Source organism: Coturnix japonica, chromosome 4 (genome assembly GCF_054131305.1).
Source record: "Coturnix japonica strain WE chromosome 4, WE-NBRP24, whole genome shotgun sequence".
In the NCBI taxonomy this organism is placed as follows: domain Eukaryota; kingdom Metazoa; phylum Chordata; class Aves; order Galliformes; family Phasianidae; genus Coturnix; species Coturnix japonica.
In genome coordinates, this window is record NC_140666.1 from 86,052,394 (window position 1) to 86,068,319 (window position 15,926).

Below are 15,926 nucleotides of genomic sequence, written 5' to 3' on the forward strand. Positions count from 1 at the left end.
ATGTTACCTCAGGGATTTTGCTGCATTGTCTTGTGTTGAAATTCAGACTGACACAATCTGCTGTCTCTCAGCCATTTGGGTCACACTCATCATATCCACCCTGTCAATAACAAGGATAAGACCTGTTCCATTCTCATAGGCTGCATGTTATGTTTTATGCAGCAGATTTTATGATGTTTTCTTCTATTTTCAAATTGATCCACGCACACTTCTCATTTCTGTGTCCATGCATTGCTGACATTTAGCTGTGTGCTTCACCTCAGCTGTTCTCTTTATGGTTTCTGTGCAGAAGGTGGTGTGTGCAGGGCAGGAGGTCTGTGATGTGGCAGCCATCACTGCAGCCCCATGTCCCACACTCACACACGGTAATTCTTTTCTTAATATAAATTGTTGTGTTCTTGCTCTACAACCACAGGGACTTCCGGCCTGCCAAAAAACACCCTGCTATGCCTCAGCACTGAGGGCCCTTGCTGCTGCCTCCAGGTGACCACTCACACGTTGGTAAGTGCTGGGCTTCCTGCAGCTTTGCACTTATAGTAGCGGCCGTTTCCCTGTGCTGGTGTTATTTGTGTCTTCTGTTGTTATTTCCTGGCTCTGCTGTTATTTGTGATGTGTTGCTGTATTCCTGCTTTGCAAATGTGCCCCCCGTTCCTGGATGCCAGAAACCAGGAAATGCTGTGTGGTGCAAGTGCTGTCTTGTGAGAAAATGGGCCAAAACTGGCTATTGCTGGGCTCATTTGATTGTGCCTCAGAGCATTCTGGTGAGTAAGGAAAGCCACTGTGAAACTTTCTGGAATGGGGTAACTAAGGTCGGCCAAAGTTAAACTGTGATGTTTGAGATGCATTTACACAAGGTCATGGTGAGTCCTCACCTGCTGAGCAGCGGCCATCAGCAGCACTGATGGTGCGACTAAGAGAGTTGGGAAAGAGAGATGAGCTCTCAGGTTTGGAAGTTCTTCCTACCTTTAAAAACAAAGGCATCACTGTTTAGTATATGTAGAGGCTGTGCTGAAATTGGTCTGTATTTAGTTTATTTCTGTTAAACAATAATCAATGAGATATGGCTGAGGAGAATGTAGACAAAGTCCTGGAGGGAAGGGAGAGTCTGACAGGACTTGGAACAGGGCTCAGGAGGACGTGAGTTTGAGATGAGCGATGTTGGTGCTTCCTGTGGGGATTTCAGTTGGAAAAGTGGGAGGGATTTCCCACCATGGATCCCTGGTCAGATAGAGAGATATATTTGAATATAGCTGGAGTCAATTTCTTTTATTTGAAATATTCTTTTATTTGAGAACTGTGAATGAAAGCTAAGAAAAAAAAACCTGAGAGCATTAAGAATTAGTAGCTTCTAAGAGGGAATACCTTGGAAGTGAGAGGTAGGTTGGGGTATGAGAGGTGAGTTTTGGGTGAGGCTGATGTGTAGGCATAGAAGGGTCATCCAAATGGCCGCGCTCCATCAGGGCAGCTGTGTGTGTTGCTGATGGGATCAGGGCGGTGCTTGAGGATGACGCCTGTGTGCCTTCTGCTGAGCAGCCACGCAGCACTGCTTGCTTACGGTGAGCTCCGTCCTGCAAGGGATGGGCTTGTGGTGAGCGCGAGTGACGCGTGGCTGTGTTGATTTCAGCACTGCTGATGCTTCCTGCTGTTGGTGTGGGAAGACCTGACCACTTTAGCAAGGAAGAACTAAAAATATCAATGAAGATTTCTGAATTTACTCTTAAATTGCAATCCTGCATTTGAAATTGAGGTTTGACAACAGTGTAGAAGAATACTGATTTCTGCCTTAAGGCTGAATCTATTAGAGGCCCTGTGTTGGCTGTAAGCTGATTTAGAGACCATCAGGATCAATCTCCCTCCATGATTCCCCCCATTTTGTTTTCCTGTCAGTACTGTGGATTTCTTTCAGTGAATTACAATGTTGAGTAAGAAATTTTTGCAGTAAATGCAGATGCTGTGTAACAATCTCCCCTTCACCATTAGTGCTGTCTGCTGCAGAAATTAATGCAGCTAATGCATCTTCACTGGTAATATTGATCAGCGTGAATCAACTGTATTAAATGGCTGAGTTATATTTTGGAATCTGGCAATTTAAACACCAATAGGATGACATCAGGATGGCATCGCCAACACATTTCATAATTTCTTGTCCGTTTACAATTTTTCTATGTAATTCTAATAATTTGTTTTTATAACTTCTTATCTGTAAGTGTAAAATGTGATGAAGGTTTCTGAATCTAAAGATACTGATGACGGAAATCTGGAGAAGTGTTTTAGGAGCGGTCCCTCAGCATTCCCTGTGTCCTGCCAATGGCTGCATGAGGGCAATCAGCACGGAGCCCATTCCCTGGAGGAGCGGGCTGTGCTCTGTGGTGTGAGGCTCCAGGAAGCTCTGCAGGGTGTCAGGGTGCGACTTACTTTGGCAGTGTGTGATGTTGATGGTGATTGCAGTGAGGAGCAGGAGGAGGCAGGTGCCAGCCAGGTTAACCCATATGACTGTATCATGGCAGAAACGTGGTGTGTTCTCATTGCTTGTTCCTGCAGGAAGAAAGGAGAGAGAGGAAAGGGGAAAGGCCCAGTTGCAGACATCTGCCTGCATCCTGAAATGCGTGTAGTCAGCAGAGACTTGAATTTGGGCTCTTCTGATCAAAGCAGCACTGCTGGCAGAGCCCCTGCCTCCCCACAGCTGGGTTACCTGCATCCAGACCATGTTGTGAGCTGTTCTTCTTGTTGACCGGGCTGCTCTGGGTTGTGGCAGTGGGTGTGCTGTGTTCTGCTACTGTTTTGAGTGGATGGAAAAATGGACGAATACAGTGAAATACAATAAAACAGCCTTCTCCCCCTCCTTCCAGGACAAAGATGAACATAATGGCCAGGTCTGGAGGGACCCTGTAGCGCCTACTTTGTGATGCTATGACTCTCTGAGGTCTGCTTGAATTGCTGAGCTGCTCTGCCATGAAATCTGAGCGCTGTGGGCTGAGTTTCTTCCCAGCACCCTCAGAATTTCTGAGCTCTTTAGGTGGTTTCATGCCCTCAGTTGCTACTCTGAGAAAGATTAAGGCTTTCTCTTGTCCTTACATCCCCAAATGCCTGCAGTCAGCACAGCTTTTAGTTCATGCTGTTGCAAGCAATGGTTTGTGGCTGAGTGTCTGCCCCACTGCAGATTATTACCTGGATCCGGGCTTTGCCAGGAGATGTCTTTCTTGGTGACCTGACTGCACTGGGTGGTGGACACGGGTTTGGTGAGTGCTGCTGTTGTTGTGATTGGAAAGAAGAAATAAGCAAACTCAGCAAGGTACAGCTGAAGAGCTTCCTCCTATCTGTGCCAGGACATGGCCAGCATAGGAAAAACTACTGCGGGGTCTGTTTGAATGCTGCCCAGCCCTGGAAACAGAAGTATCCAGGCATCTAATTTCTTATCAGCAACCTTAGTGTGTGACATCTTTGTTAAGTCTCTTATAAAATATGCCATGAGAGACATGGATGTTTTTGAGGTGCTGTAAGTATATGGAGAGTGTTGGGACTGAGAGGGCCAGGTGAGGTGAGGAAGGAGGTGGTGACTGTGGCCTTTGTAACTCTCATCCCTCAGAGGTGCCGCTGGGCTGTGCAATCACCTCTGTGTTTGGGCAGGGCTGGTACCATGAGTGGAGCTGTTGGGCAGGGAGCCTGTATGAGGAGGAGCAGTGCCTGTGTGATGAGATGGCTTGGGCAAAGAAGCAGAGCCATGGGGAGTGTGGGCAATGGGCCAGGTTGAGAAGGCACGGGCAGGAGAGCTGGGTGTAAGTGAGGTGGGTGAAGCTGCTGCTGACCTGGGAAGAAGGCGGGTTGTCCAGAGCTGAAGTGCAGCACCTGGTTGACGTTGGTGATGCAGAAATAGATCCCCTGGTCCTGTGCCGTGAAGGACTTCACCACCAGCCAAGGGGAGCTACCTCTCCATGATACCTCATAGCGCAGAGATATTCTCATATGCTCATGAAAAACTGTGTTGTACGGAGAATTACTGGAGACAATGAAGTGAAGGTTCCCACTGTTGTCCATGCGGACCCAAAAGGCTCCCCATGTGGTTCTGGTTGTGCGGCACTCCAGCTCCAGCCGCTGTCCCTGCTGGGGGTGCTTCATATTCCTGTTGAAACTGACCACCACTGCATCCCTCTGTCGCTGGGCGCCGGTGCAGCCTGTGGGCAGAAGTCGGCCATGTCCCCTCAGGTGCTGCTCAGGAAGAGCTCCCGGGGCCTTTGTGCAGGGCTCTTCCCTGCTGGTGCGGTGCGTGGCAGGCAGGCAGTTGGGTTGTGAGGGGAATGCAGAGGGAGGGATCAGTGTCCAGCACGCTTGTGTGCTGTGCTGGAGTCCCTGGGGACTGAGCGTTGGGAGCGCCGGGCTCTGGAGATGGATGCTGGCCTTGAGAGCAGCCCTTCAGCTGCCTTGTGTGGGCTGCTGCCATTTCCCAGCTTCTTTGCCAGGTGGTTCCCCACTAACAACTGCCCTGTGCCCCCTCTCTCCCCTTCTCCATCCCCTCCAGCAACACCAGTCTGAACAGGCTCTGTTCCTGCTGCGTATCGCGCTGCAGTCCCACCGCTCCCGCTTCCCTGCGCAGTCCCTGAGCAGCCCTGAATTCCATCCTTTGGGTTTGCCTCTTCTTTCCCTGTGGTCCCTTTTGCCCATGTTCTTGGCCGTGGTGCAGGTGGAATGCCTTCCCCCACTGTCCTCCTTCCTCCCAGTACAGGTGCCCCATAAACCCGCTTCCATACTCACAGAGCCCCAGGCTGAGCAGGAGGAGCAGTGCAGGAGACCCGGCCATCGTCCTCAGGGCGGTGCAGCACAGCGCGGCTGATCTTTGTCACTGAACTTTGGAGGCAGCGTAACTTATAGGAGAGGATGTGATGTCATCAGGACCCTCTTCTGTTTGCAGTCTGTGTTCGGCCTCTGTGGTGGAACAGTGAGAAACGATTTCTGCAGCTCTTCATCAGTGACCCAGGACTTGGGTTTATCGTGATAATGTTGCTTTTAATGTTGCGTCTGGGATTTTGCAGTGTCTTCAGTTGAGATTCAGACAGACAGTGGTCCTGCTGGAAATCAAATAAGTCTCTATAACCTGCTGTATCTCAGCCTTTTGAGGCACTCTCATCATGTCCACTGTTGTTGATAACAAGGATAAGACCTGTTTCATTGTCTTAGGCTGCATGTTATGTTTTATGCAGCAGATTTTATGATGTTTTCTTCCATTTTCAGATTGATCTACACACACTTCTCATCTCTGTGTCCAAGCATTTCTGACATGTATCTGAGTTCTTCAGCTCAGCTGTTTTCTTTATGGTTTCTTTGCAGAAGGTGGTGTGTGCAGGGCAGGAGGTCTGTGATGTGGCAGCCATCACTGCAGCCCCATGTCCCACACACATTAATTCTTTTCTTAATATAAATTATTTTGGTTTTTTTCTACAACCACAGGGACTTCCGGCCTGCCAAAAAACACCCTGCTATGCCTCAGCACTGAGGGCCCTTGCTGCTGCCTCCAGGTGACCACTCACACGTTGGTAAGTGCTGGGCTTCCTGCAGCTTTGCACTTATAGTAGCGGCAGTTTCCCTGTGCTGGTGTTATTTGTTATTAACTGGTCTTCAGTTGTTATTTCCTGGCTCTGCTGTTATTTGTGATGTGTTGCTGTATTCCTGTTTTGCAAATGTGCCCCCTGTTCCTGGATGCCAGAAACCAGGAAATGCTGTGTGGTGCAAGTGCAGTTTTGTGAGAAAATGGGCCCAAACTGGCTCTTTCTGGACTCATTTGATTGGGCCTCAGATCATTTTGATGAGTAAGGAAAGCCACTGTGAAGCCTTTTTTGTAGGTTTTGGTGTTTGTGGTTTCAGATTAAAGTAGATCAGCTTTTTCTTTTTGAAAAACAAATAGAAAATGTATTTCATTGAATAAATTTCATTACAGTTATCTGTGTCTTGAAATCCCTTCAAGCAAGTGTGAACTATGGACTTATCAGCCACAGTCCATTTCCTATTGGGATGCCTTTTATGCTTGTGCAGCCTTTTTCCATTGTCAGTTTATTCATCTCAATCCAAACAGAATCCATGCTGACTTTGCAATGGGATCGGGAGCTCTGGGGAGTGCCTGGTTTCACACCTTGTGGAGGAATGTGGGGTATGAGCTGAAGCTGTGGGCATGCCTTGTGAATGACTGAAGTTGTCTCAATGAGGTGCTGCATTGAGCTGCTTCTGCCTTACAGCAGCATTGTCAGCAAAGTAGGAAAAATCCTGATCTGAAGCTATGGGCATTGCAGGTGAGCTCCCACCTAAGAAGCTCCTCTGCGTGCAGGAAGGTCAGCCATGGATAAACTGTGATGTTTCAGATGCATTTATACAAAGACATGCTGAGTCCTCACCTGCTGAGCAGCAACCATCAGCAGCACTGATGGTGCAACTGAGGGAGCTGGGAAAGTGAGATGAGCTCTCATCTCTTTGGTTTGGGGGTTCTTCCTGCCCTTACAGACAGAGACATCACAGTGCAATGTAGAGGCTATGGTGAAATTGGTCTGTATTTAATTTTCTTATGTTAAAGAATGAATCAATGACATATGGCTGTGTACAATGTCGACAAAATCCTGGTGGGAGAGGAGAGGCTGAGAAGTTTTGTAACTGGGCTCAGGAGGACCTGAGTTTGAGATGAGTGATCTTGGTGCTTGCTGTGCAGATTTCAGTTGGAAAAGTGGGAGGGATTTCCCACCATGGATCCCTGGTCAGATAGAGAGATATATTTGAATATAGCTAGAGTCAATTTCTTTTATTTGAAACATTCTTTTATTTGAAAATTGTGAATGAAACCAAAGAATATGCTGAGAGCATTAAGAATTAGAAGCATTTCGCTGGGAAGACCTTGGAGGTGAGAGGTAGGTTGGGGTATGAGAGGTGAGTTTTGGGTGAGATTGATGTTTAGGCATAGAAGGGTCATCCAAATGGCCGCGCTCCATCAGGGCAGCTGTGTGTGTTGCTGATGGGATCAGGGCGGTGCTTGAGGAGGACGCCTGTGTGCCTTCTGCTGAGCAGCCACGCAGCACTGCTTGCTTACGGTGAGCTCGGTCCTGGAATTGACAGCGGAGTGTGAGATGTGGTGGGTTTTGATCATCCGTCTCCTTTGTGCACTTGGAACATTTGATCTCTGTGATAAGGAGGAACTGAGAGTTGTCTGAAAGTGTCAGAATTTCCTCTCCAGTTACAACCTTTGATTCAACTGGAGGGTGGAAAAGAGAAATGTTGGCTCTCAAACATACCTTTGCACTGGTTGTATTCTCTGGGTAAGTTAAAGATTTCAGACATGAAATTGTGCCAAAACCTTTCTCCTTCCCTGAGGTTTAGCATCTCTGCTTTCAGCGAAGCATCCTCTGAATGTGTCTAATTAAGGAGGTAAACTGGCTATAGCTCAAGTTGCTGCTGTGAGTGTTGGCTTTGCGGGACACATTCTTATGCACGTTCCTCCTGTTATTTCACAGTGCTTTTTGTTCTGCTTCTTCCAACCCTGATTTCTGGAAATCAGGATGGTAGAGGTAATGCAGCCTTGTAGAATGTTTCTGTGTTTTCAGTTATTGTCTGACACTGCAGAATATATTAAATATTTCTGGAACTGAACCTAGAGATAAGGCAAATTTGTAAAAGGTTTTTGAGAGCTCTCCTTTTCCATTCCCTGTGTCCTGGACATGCAATGGCTGCATGAGGGCAATCAGCAGGGAGCCCATTCCCCTGCAGAAGCGGGCTGTGCTCTGTGGTGTGAGGCTCCAGGAAGCTCTGCAGGGTGTCAAGGTGGGACTTACTTTGGCAGTGTGTGATGGTGATGGTGATGGCAGTGAGGAGCAGGAGGCAGGAGCAAGCCAGGTTAACACTCATGACTATATCATGGCAGAAATGTGGTGTGTTCTCATTGTTTGTTGCTGCAGGAAGAAAGATGAGAGGGGAATGTCAAGATACCGACCTCCTGCTTGGGGATATGTCCATCTACGGCAGAGCTATCGGGAGGTCCTGTGGCAAAGGGATCTGTCTGGTCTATCTACCACACTGACAGCCATACCTTGATTCACTGAACAGAACCCCAATCATAGAATAGTTAGGTGTTTCAAATGTGATTTATCGTTCCTGAACCCACACTGACTGGGCCTGATCCCCTAGCTGACATTTAATTGGTCCATGATGGCTCCTGAGAGTCATCTCTTCGCACATCAGTCAGAACAGGCCTTAATTTAGGCTCTTGAGAGCAAAGCAGCGCTGCTGGCAGAGCCCCATCCTCCCCACAGCTGAGTTACCTGGACCTGGGCTGTGCCGGGAGATGTCCTTCATGGTGACCTGGCTGCTCTGGGTGTTGGCAGTGAGGAAGGAGTTGACTAAAGCTCTTGATGTGACTGGAAGGAAGAAGTGTGTGGATACACAGAGTTAAAACAGATGAGATTTTGTTCAGCCCTCCAAGACATGGGGGGACTTCATAGGAGCTTTGTCTTTGGGCAGGGCCGGTACCGTGAGCGGAGCTGCTGGGCAGGGAGCCTGTATGAGGAGGAGCAGTGCCTGTGTGATGAGATGGCTTGGGAAAGAAGCAGGGCCATGGGGAGTGTGGGAGATGGGCCAGGTTGAGAAGGCACGGGCAGGGGAGCTGAGTGTAAGCGAGGTGGGTGAAGCTGTTGCTGACCTGGGAAAAAGGCGGTTGTCCAGAGCTGAAGTGCAGCACCTGGTTCATGTTGGTGATGCAGAAATAGATCCCCTCATCTTCTGTACTGAAGGATTTGACCACCACCCTACTGGCGTTTTCGCTCCATGATGCCTCAAAGCGTGGAGATGTTCTTTCACCCCCTTGGAAGATGGTGGTATTGGTACCATAACTGGAGAGAATGTAATGAAGATTCCCATCCCTGTCCAGGCGTGTCCAGGAGACTCTCCAGGAGGTTTTGTTTCTCCAGCACTCCAGCTCCAGCTGCTGTCCCTGCTGGGGGTGCTTCATATTCCTGTTGAAACTGACCACCACTGCATCCCTCTGTTGCTGGGCGCTGGTGCAGCCTGTGGGCAGAAGTCGGCCATGTCCCCTCAGGTGCTGCTCAGGAAGAGCTCCTGGGGCCTTTGGGCAGGGCTCTTCCCTGCTGGTGTGGTGCGTGGCAGGCAGGCAGGTGGGCTGTGAGGGTGAATGTGGAGGGAGGGATTGGTGTCCAGCACACTTGGGTGCTCTGCTGGAGTCCCTGGGGACTGAGCATTTGGAGCGCCGGGCTCTGGAGATGGATGCTGGCCTTGAGAGCAGCCCTTCAGCTGCCTTGTGTGGGTTGCTGCCATTTCCCAACTTCTTTGCCAGGTGGTTCCCCACTAACAACTGCCCCATGCCCCCTCACTCCCCTTCTCCATCCCCTCCAGCAACACCAGTCTGAACAGACTCTGTTCCTGCTGCGTATTGCACTGCAGTCCCACCGCTCCTGCTTCCCTGTGCAGTCCCTGAGCAGCCCTGAATCCCATCCTTTGGGTTTGCCCCTTCTTTCCCCATGGTCCCTTTTGCCCATGTTCTTGGCCGTGGTGCAGGGGGAATGCCTTCCCCCAGTGTCCTCCTTCCTTCCAGCACAGGTGCCCCGTAAGCCCGCTTCCATACTCACAGAGCCCCAGGCTGAGCAGGAGGAGCAGTGCAGGAGACCCGGCCATTGTCCTCGGGGCGGTGCAGCGCAGCGCGGCTGATCTTTGTCACTGAACTTTGGAGGCAGCGTAACTTATAGGAGAGGATGTGATGTCATCAGGACCCTCTTCTGTGTGCAGTCCGTGTTCAGCCTCTGTGGTGGAACAGTGAGAAATGATTTCTGCAGCTCTTCATCTGTGATCCAGGACTTGGGTTTATCATGATAGCTTTGTTGTTAATGTTGCCTCAGGGATTTTGCTGCGTTGTCTTGTGTTGAGATTCAGACTGACACAATCTGCTGTCTCTCAGCCATTTGGGTCACACTCATCATATCCACCCTGTCGATAACAAGCATAAGACCCGTTCCATTCTCATAGGCTGCATGTTATGTTTTATGCAGAAGATTTTATTATGTTTTCTTCTATTTTCAGATTGATCCACAACACTTCTCATCTCTGTGTCCATGCATTGCTGACATTTAGCCATGTGCTTCACCTCAGCTGTTCTCTTTATGGTTTCTGTGCAGAAGGTGGTGTGTGCAGGGCAGGAGGTCTGTGATGTGGCAGCCATTGCTGCAGCCCCATGTCCCACACTCACACACGGTAATTCTTTTCTTAATATAAATTGTTGTGTTCTTGTTCTACAACCACAGGGACTTCCGCCCTGCCAAAAAACACCCTGCTATGCCTCAGCACTGGGGGCCCTTGCTGCTGCCTCCAGGTGACCACTCATACGTTGGTAAGTGCTGGGCTTCCTGCAGCTTTGCACTTATAGTAGCGGCCATTTCCCTGTGCTGGTGTTATTTGTGTCTTCTGTTGTTATTTCCTGGCTCTGTTGTTATTTGTGATGTGTTGCTGTATTCCTGTTTTGCAGATGTGCCCAATATTCCTGGATGCCAGAAACCAGGAAATACTGTGTGGTGCAAGTGCAGTTTTGTGAGAAAATGGGCCAAAACTGTCTATTGCTGGGCTCATTTGATTGGGCCTCAGAGCATTTTGTTGAGTAAGGAAAGCCACTGTGAAACTTTCTGGAATGGGGTAACTAAGGTCGGCCAAGGTTAAACTGTGATGTTTGAGATGCATTTACACAAGGTCATGGTGAGTCCTCACCTGCTGAGCAGCGGCCATCAACAGCACTGATGGTGCGACTGAGATAGTTGGGAAAGAGAGATGAGCTCTCAGGTTTGGAAGTTCTTCCTACCTTTAAAAACAAAGGCATCACTGTTTAGTATATGTAGAGGCTGTGCTGAAATTGGTCTGTATTTAGTTTATTTCTGTTAAACAATAATCAATGAGATTTCGCTGTGGAGGATGTAGACAAAGTCCTGGAGGGAAGGGAGAGTCTGACAGGATTTGGAACAGGGCTCAGGAGGACGTGAGTTTGAGATGAGCGATGTTGGTGCTTCCTGTGGGGATTTCAGTTGGAAAAGTGGGAGGGATTTGCCACCATGGATCCCTGGTCAGATAGAGAAATATATTTGAATATAGCTGGAGTCAATTTCTTTTATTTGAAATATTCTTTTATTTGAGAACTGTGAATGAAAGCTAAGAAAAAAAAACCTGAGAACATTAAGAATTAGAAGCTTTTTACAGGGAATACCTTGGAAGTGAGAGGTAGGTTGGGGTATGAGGGCTGAGTTTTGGATGAGGCTGATGTGTAGGCATAGAAGGGTCATCCAAATGGCAGCGCTCCATCAGGGCAGCTGTGTGTGTTGCTGATGGGATCAGGGCGGTGCTTGAGGATGACGCCTGTGTGCCTTCTGCTGAGCAGCCACGCAGCACTGCTTGCTTACGGTGAGCTCGGTCCTGCAAGGGATGAGCTTGTGATGAGCGCGTGTGACGCGTGGCTGTGTTGATTTCAGCACTGCTGATGCTTCCTGTTGTTGGTGTCGGAAGACCTGACCACTTTAGCAAGGAAGAAGTAAAAATATCAATGAAGATTTCTGAATTTACTCTTGAATTGCAATCCTGCATTTGAAATTGAGGTTTGACAACAGTGTAGAAGAATACTGATTTCTGCCTTAAGACTGAATCTATTAAAGGCTCTGTGTTGGCTGTAAGCTGATTTAGAGACCATCAGGATCGATCTCACTCCATGATTCTCCCCATTTTGTTTTCCTGTCAGTACTGTGGGCTGCTTTCAGTGAATTACAATGTTGAGTAAGAAATTTTTGCAGTAAATGCAGATGCTGTGTAACAATCTCTCCTTCACCATAAGTGCTACCTGCTGCAGAAATTAATGCAGGTAATGCATCTTCACTGGTAATATTGATCTACGTGAATCAACTGTATTAAATGGCTGAGTAATATTTTGGAATTTGGCAATTTAAACACCAATAGGATGACATCAGGATGGCATCGCCAACACATTTCATAATTTCTTGTCCGTTTACAATTTTTCTATGTAATTCTAATAATTTGTTTTTATAACTTCTTATCTGTAAGTGTAAAATGTGATGAAGGTTCCTGAATCTAAAGCTAATGATGAGTGAAATCTGGAGAAGTGTTTTAGGAGTGGTCCTTCAGCATTCCCTGTGTCCTGCCAATGGCTGCATGAGGGCAATCAGCACGGAGCCCATTCCCTGGAGGAGCGGGCTGTGCTCTGTGGTGTGAGGCTCCAGGAAGCTCTGCAGGGTGTCAGGGTGCGACTTACTTTGGCAGTGTGTGATGTTGATGGCGATGGCAGTGAGGAGCAGGAGGAGGCAGGTCCCAGCCAGGTTAACCCATATGACTGTATCATGGCAGAAACGTGGTGTGTTCTCATTGCTTGTTCCTGCAGGAAGAAAGGAGAGAGAGGAAAGGGGAAAGGCCCAGTTGCAGACATCTGCCTGCATCCTGAAATGCCTGTAGTCAGCAGAGACTTGAATTTGGGCTCTTCTGATCAAAGCAGCACTGCTGGCAGAGCCCCTGCCTCCCCACAGCTGGGTTACCTGCATCCAGACCATGCTGTGAGCTGTTCTTCTTGTTGACCGGGCTGCTCTGGGTGGTGGCAGTGGGTGTGATGTGTTCTGCTGCTGTTGTGAGTGGATGGAAAAATGGATGAATACAGTGAGATACAACAAATCAGCCTTCTCCCCCTCCTGCCAGGCCATAGATGAACATAATGGCCAGCAATGAGGGGACCCTGTAGCGCCTACTTTGTGATGCTATGATTTTCTAATATGAAGCCTGCTTGCATTGCTGAGCTGCTCAGCTATGAAATCTGAGGGCTGTGGGCTCAGAGTTTCTTCCCAGCACCCTCAGAAATTCTGAGCTCTTTAGGTAAATCCACGTCCTCATTTGCTGCTCTGAGAAATATTAAGTCTTTCTCTTGTCCTCACATCCCCAAATGCCTGCAGTCAGCACAGCCTTTAGTTCATGCTGTTGCAAGAAATTCAGCACTGCTGGCTGAGTGTCTGCTTCACTGCAGATTGTTACCTGGATCTGGGTTGTGCCAGAAGATGTCTTTCTTGGTGACTTGACTGCCCTGGTTGGTGGCTGCAGGTATGGTGGGTGCTGCTGTTGTTGTGATTGGAAAGAAGAAATAAGCGAACTCAGCAAGGTACAACTGAAAAGCTGCCCCCTGTCTGTGCCAGGACACAGCCAGCATAGGGAAAACTACTGCGGGGTCTGTTTGAATGCTGTCCAGCCCTGGAAACAGAAGGATCCAGGCATCTAATTTCTTATCAGCACCTTCAGTTTGTGTGGCGCATTTGTTAAGTGTCATATAAAACGTGTCCTGAGAGACATGGATGTTTTTGAGGTGCTGTAAGTATATGGAGAGTGTTGGGACTAAGAGGGCCAGGTGAAATGAGGAAGGAGATGGTGACTGTGGCCTTTGTAACTCTCATCCCTCAGAGGTGCAGCTGGGCTGTGCGATCACCTCTGTGTTTGGGCAGGGTCAGTAATGCAAGCGGAGCTGCTGGGTACGGAGCCTGTATGAGGAGGAGCAGTGCCTGTGTGATGAGACGGCTTGGGCAAAGAAGCAGGGCCATGGGGAGTGTGGGCGATGGGCCGGGTTGAGAAGGCACGGGCAGGGGAGCTGGGTGTAAGCAAGGTGGGTGAAGCTGCTGCTGACCTGGGAAGAAGGCGGGTTGTCCAGAGCTGAAGTGCAGCTCCTGGTTGATGACGTTGATGCAGAAATAGATCCCCTGGTCCTGTGCCGTGAAGGACTTCACCACCAGCCAAGGGGAGCTATATCTCCATGATATTTCGAAGCGCTGAGATACTCTCTTATTCTGATGAAAGATTGTGTTGTATCGAGAGTTACTGTAGGCAATGAAGTGAAGGTTGCCACTGTTGTCCATGCGGACCCAGGAGGCTCCAAATATGATTCTGGATGTCTGGCACTCCAGCTCCAGGCGCTGTCCCTGCTGGGGGTGCTTCATATTCCTGTTGAAATTGACCACCACTGCATCCCTCTGTCCCTGGGCGCCGGTGCAGCCTGTGGGCAGAAGTCGGCCATGTCCCCTCAGGTGCTGCTCAGGAAGAGCTCCTGGGGCCTTTGTGCAGGGCTCTTCCCTGCTGGTGCGGTGCGTGGCAGGCAGGCAGGTGGGCTGTGAGGGTGAATGCAGAGGGAGGGATTGGTGTCCAGCACACTTGGGTGCTGTGCTGGAGTCCCTGGGGACTGAGCGTTGGGAGTGCCGGGCTCTGGAGATGGATGCTGGCCTTGAGAGCAGCTCTTCAGCTGCCTTGTATGGGCTGCTGCCACTTCCCAGCTTCTTTGCCGGGTAATTCCCCACTAACTACTGCCCCGTACCCCCTCTGTTCCCCTTCACCATCCCCTCCAGCAACACCAGTCTGAACAGGCTCTGTTCCTGCTGCGTATGGCGCTGCAGTCCCACCACTCCCGCTTCCCTGCACTGTCCCTGAGCAGCCCTGAATTCCATCCTTTGGGTTTGCCCCTTCTTTCCCCGTGGTCCCTTTTGCCCATGTTCTTGACCGTGGTGCAGGTGGAATGCCTTCCCCCAGTGTCCTCCTTCCTCCCAGCACAGGTGCCCCGTAAGCCCGCTTCCATACTCACAGAGCCCCAGGCTGAGCAGGAGGAGCAGTGCAGGAGACCCGGCCATCGTCCTCGGGGCGGTGCAGCGCAGCGCGGCTGATCTTTGTCACTGAACTTTGGAGGCAGCGTAACTTATAGGAGAGGATGTGATGTCATCAGGACCCTCTTCTGTGTGCAGTCCGTGTTCGGCCTCTGTGGTGGAACAGTGAGAAATGATTTCTGCGGCTCTTCATCTGTGATCCAGGACTTGGGTTTATCGTGATAATGTTGCTTTTAATGTTGCCTCAGGGATTTTGCTGCAGTGTCTTCAGTTGAGATTCAAACAGACAGTGGTCCTGCTGGAAATCAAGTAAGTCTCTACAACCTGCTGTATCTCAGCCTTTTGAGGCACTCTCTTCATGTCCACCTTTGTTGATAACAAGGATAAGATATGTTCCATTGTCTTAAGCTGCATGTTATGTTTTATGCAGCAGATTTTATGATGTTTTCTTCTGTTTTCAGATTGATCCACGCAGACTTCTCATCTCTGTGTCCGTGCATTGCTGACATGTATCTGAGTGCTTCAGCTCAGCTGTTCTCTTTAACCTTTCTGTGCAGAAGGTGGTGTCTGCAGGGCAGGAGGTCTGTGATGTGGCAGCCATCGCTGCAGCCCCATGTCCCACACTCACACATGTTAATTCTTTTCTTAATATAAATTGTTGTGTTCTTGTTCTACAACCACAGGGACTTCCGGCCTGCCAAAAAACACCCTGCTATGCCTCAGCACTGAGGGCCCTTGCTGCTGCCTCCAGGTGACCACTCACACGTTGGTAAGTGCTGGGCTTCCTGCAGCTTTGCACTTATAGTAGCGGCAGTTTCCCTGTTTTGGTGTTATTTGTTATTAACTGGACTTCATTTGTTATTTCCTGGCTCTGTTGTTATTTGCGATGTGTTGCTGTATTCCTGTTTTGCAAATGTGCTCCTTATTCCTGGATGCCAGAAACCAGGAAATGCTGTGTGGTGCAAGTGCTGTCTTGTGAGAAAATGGGCCAAAACTGGTATCACTGGGCTCATTTGATTGGGCCTCAGAGCATTTTGTTGAGTAAGGAAAGCCACTGTGAAGCCTATTTTGTAGGTTTTGGTGTTTGAGTTTTCAGATTAAAGTAGATCGGCTTTTTCTTTTTGAAAAACAAATAGAAAATGTATTTCATTGAATAAATTTCATTACAGTTTTCTGTGTCTTGAAATCCCTTCAAGCAAGTGTGAACTATGGACTTATCGGCCACAGTCCATTTCCTATTGGGATGCCTTTTATGCTTGTGCAGCCTTTTTCCATTGTCAG

At 49.0% G+C, this 15,926-nt stretch overlaps 2 protein-coding genes, 2 long non-coding RNA genes and 1 pseudogene across 13 annotated transcripts in view; 1 reads left to right on the forward strand and 4 right to left on the reverse strand.

The window, feature by feature from the left end:
* Positions 1 to 15,926, forward strand: part of LOC107314060 (uncharacterized) — a 65,719-nt gene that overhangs the window by 43,179 nt on the left and 6,614 nt on the right. For 2 of the 9 annotated variants that reach the window (XR_014946073.1, XR_014946076.1), the window contains 3 exons: positions 416 to 809; positions 5,443 to 5,528; positions 15,329 to 15,414. This is a non-coding gene — a long non-coding RNA (uncharacterized LOC107314060). Of the gene's footprint in view, positions 1 to 93; positions 810 to 5,074; positions 5,347 to 5,442; positions 5,529 to 10,277; positions 10,469 to 10,498; positions 11,156 to 15,328; positions 15,415 to 15,926 lie in introns of those variants that run through there. The other 7 variants (XR_014946075.1, XR_014946071.1, XR_014946072.1 and 4 more) reach the window with 7 other exon arrangements.
* On the reverse strand, positions 1,301 to 4,818 carry LOC146761170 (T-cell surface glycoprotein CD8 alpha chain-like). 2 transcript variants are annotated; one of them, XM_085547552.1, is made up of 6 exons: positions 4,750 to 4,818; positions 3,807 to 4,172; positions 3,169 to 3,249; positions 2,693 to 2,776; positions 2,416 to 2,535; positions 1,301 to 1,568 (listed from the first exon to the last, which is right to left on the reverse strand). In XM_085547552.1, the coding sequence occupies exons 1-6, from the start codon at positions 4,793 to 4,795 to the stop codon at positions 1,552 to 1,554; spliced, it is 714 nt and encodes a 237-aa protein (XP_085403678.1). In that variant the 5' UTR covers positions 4,796 to 4,818; the 3' UTR covers positions 1,301 to 1,551. The 2 variants fall into 2 exon arrangements, with proteins under 2 accessions (XP_085403678.1, XP_085403677.1); XM_085547551.1 differs by lacking the exon at positions 1,301 to 1,568 and having other exon boundaries at positions 1,970 to 2,535.
* Positions 6,773 to 9,343, reverse strand: LOC146761171 (uncharacterized). Its single transcript, XM_085545954.1, has 3 exons — positions 8,289 to 9,343; positions 7,803 to 7,919; positions 6,773 to 7,076 (listed from the first exon to the last, which is right to left on the reverse strand). Exons 1-2 carry the CDS (start codon positions 9,341 to 9,343, stop codon positions 7,907 to 7,909), a joined length of 1,068 nt encoding a protein of 355 aa, XP_085402080.1. The 3' UTR covers positions 6,773 to 7,076; positions 7,803 to 7,906.
* LOC146761172 (uncharacterized) lies at positions 11,166 to 12,677 on the reverse strand. The gene is made up of 3 exons (XR_014946080.1): positions 12,555 to 12,677; positions 12,278 to 12,397; positions 11,166 to 11,430 (listed from the first exon to the last, which is right to left on the reverse strand). It is a non-coding gene; the product is annotated as an uncharacterized LOC146761172 (long non-coding RNA).
* LOC107313873 (uncharacterized) lies at positions 13,458 to 14,620 on the reverse strand (annotated as a pseudogene).

Excerpts from the sequence above, each read along its gene's own strand:
- LOC146761171 (XM_085545954.1), bottom strand. The coding sequence starts at position 9,343 with ATGGGGCAGTTGTTAGTGGGGAACCACCTGGCAAAGAAGTTGGGAAAT.
- LOC146761170 (XM_085547551.1), bottom strand. The coding sequence starts at position 4,795 with ATGGCCGGGTCTCCTGCACTGCTCCTCCTGCTCAGCCTGGGGCTCT. Across the intron at positions 4,173-4,749 it reads CCTGCTCAGCCTGGGGCTCT|GCTGCACCGGCGCCCAGCGA; the intron begins GTGAGTATGGAA and ends TTCTGCCCACAG. Across the intron at positions 2,536-2,692 it reads ACAACATGGTCTGGATGCAG|GAACAAGCAATGAGAACACA; the intron begins GTAACCCAGCTG and ends TTCTTCCTGCAG.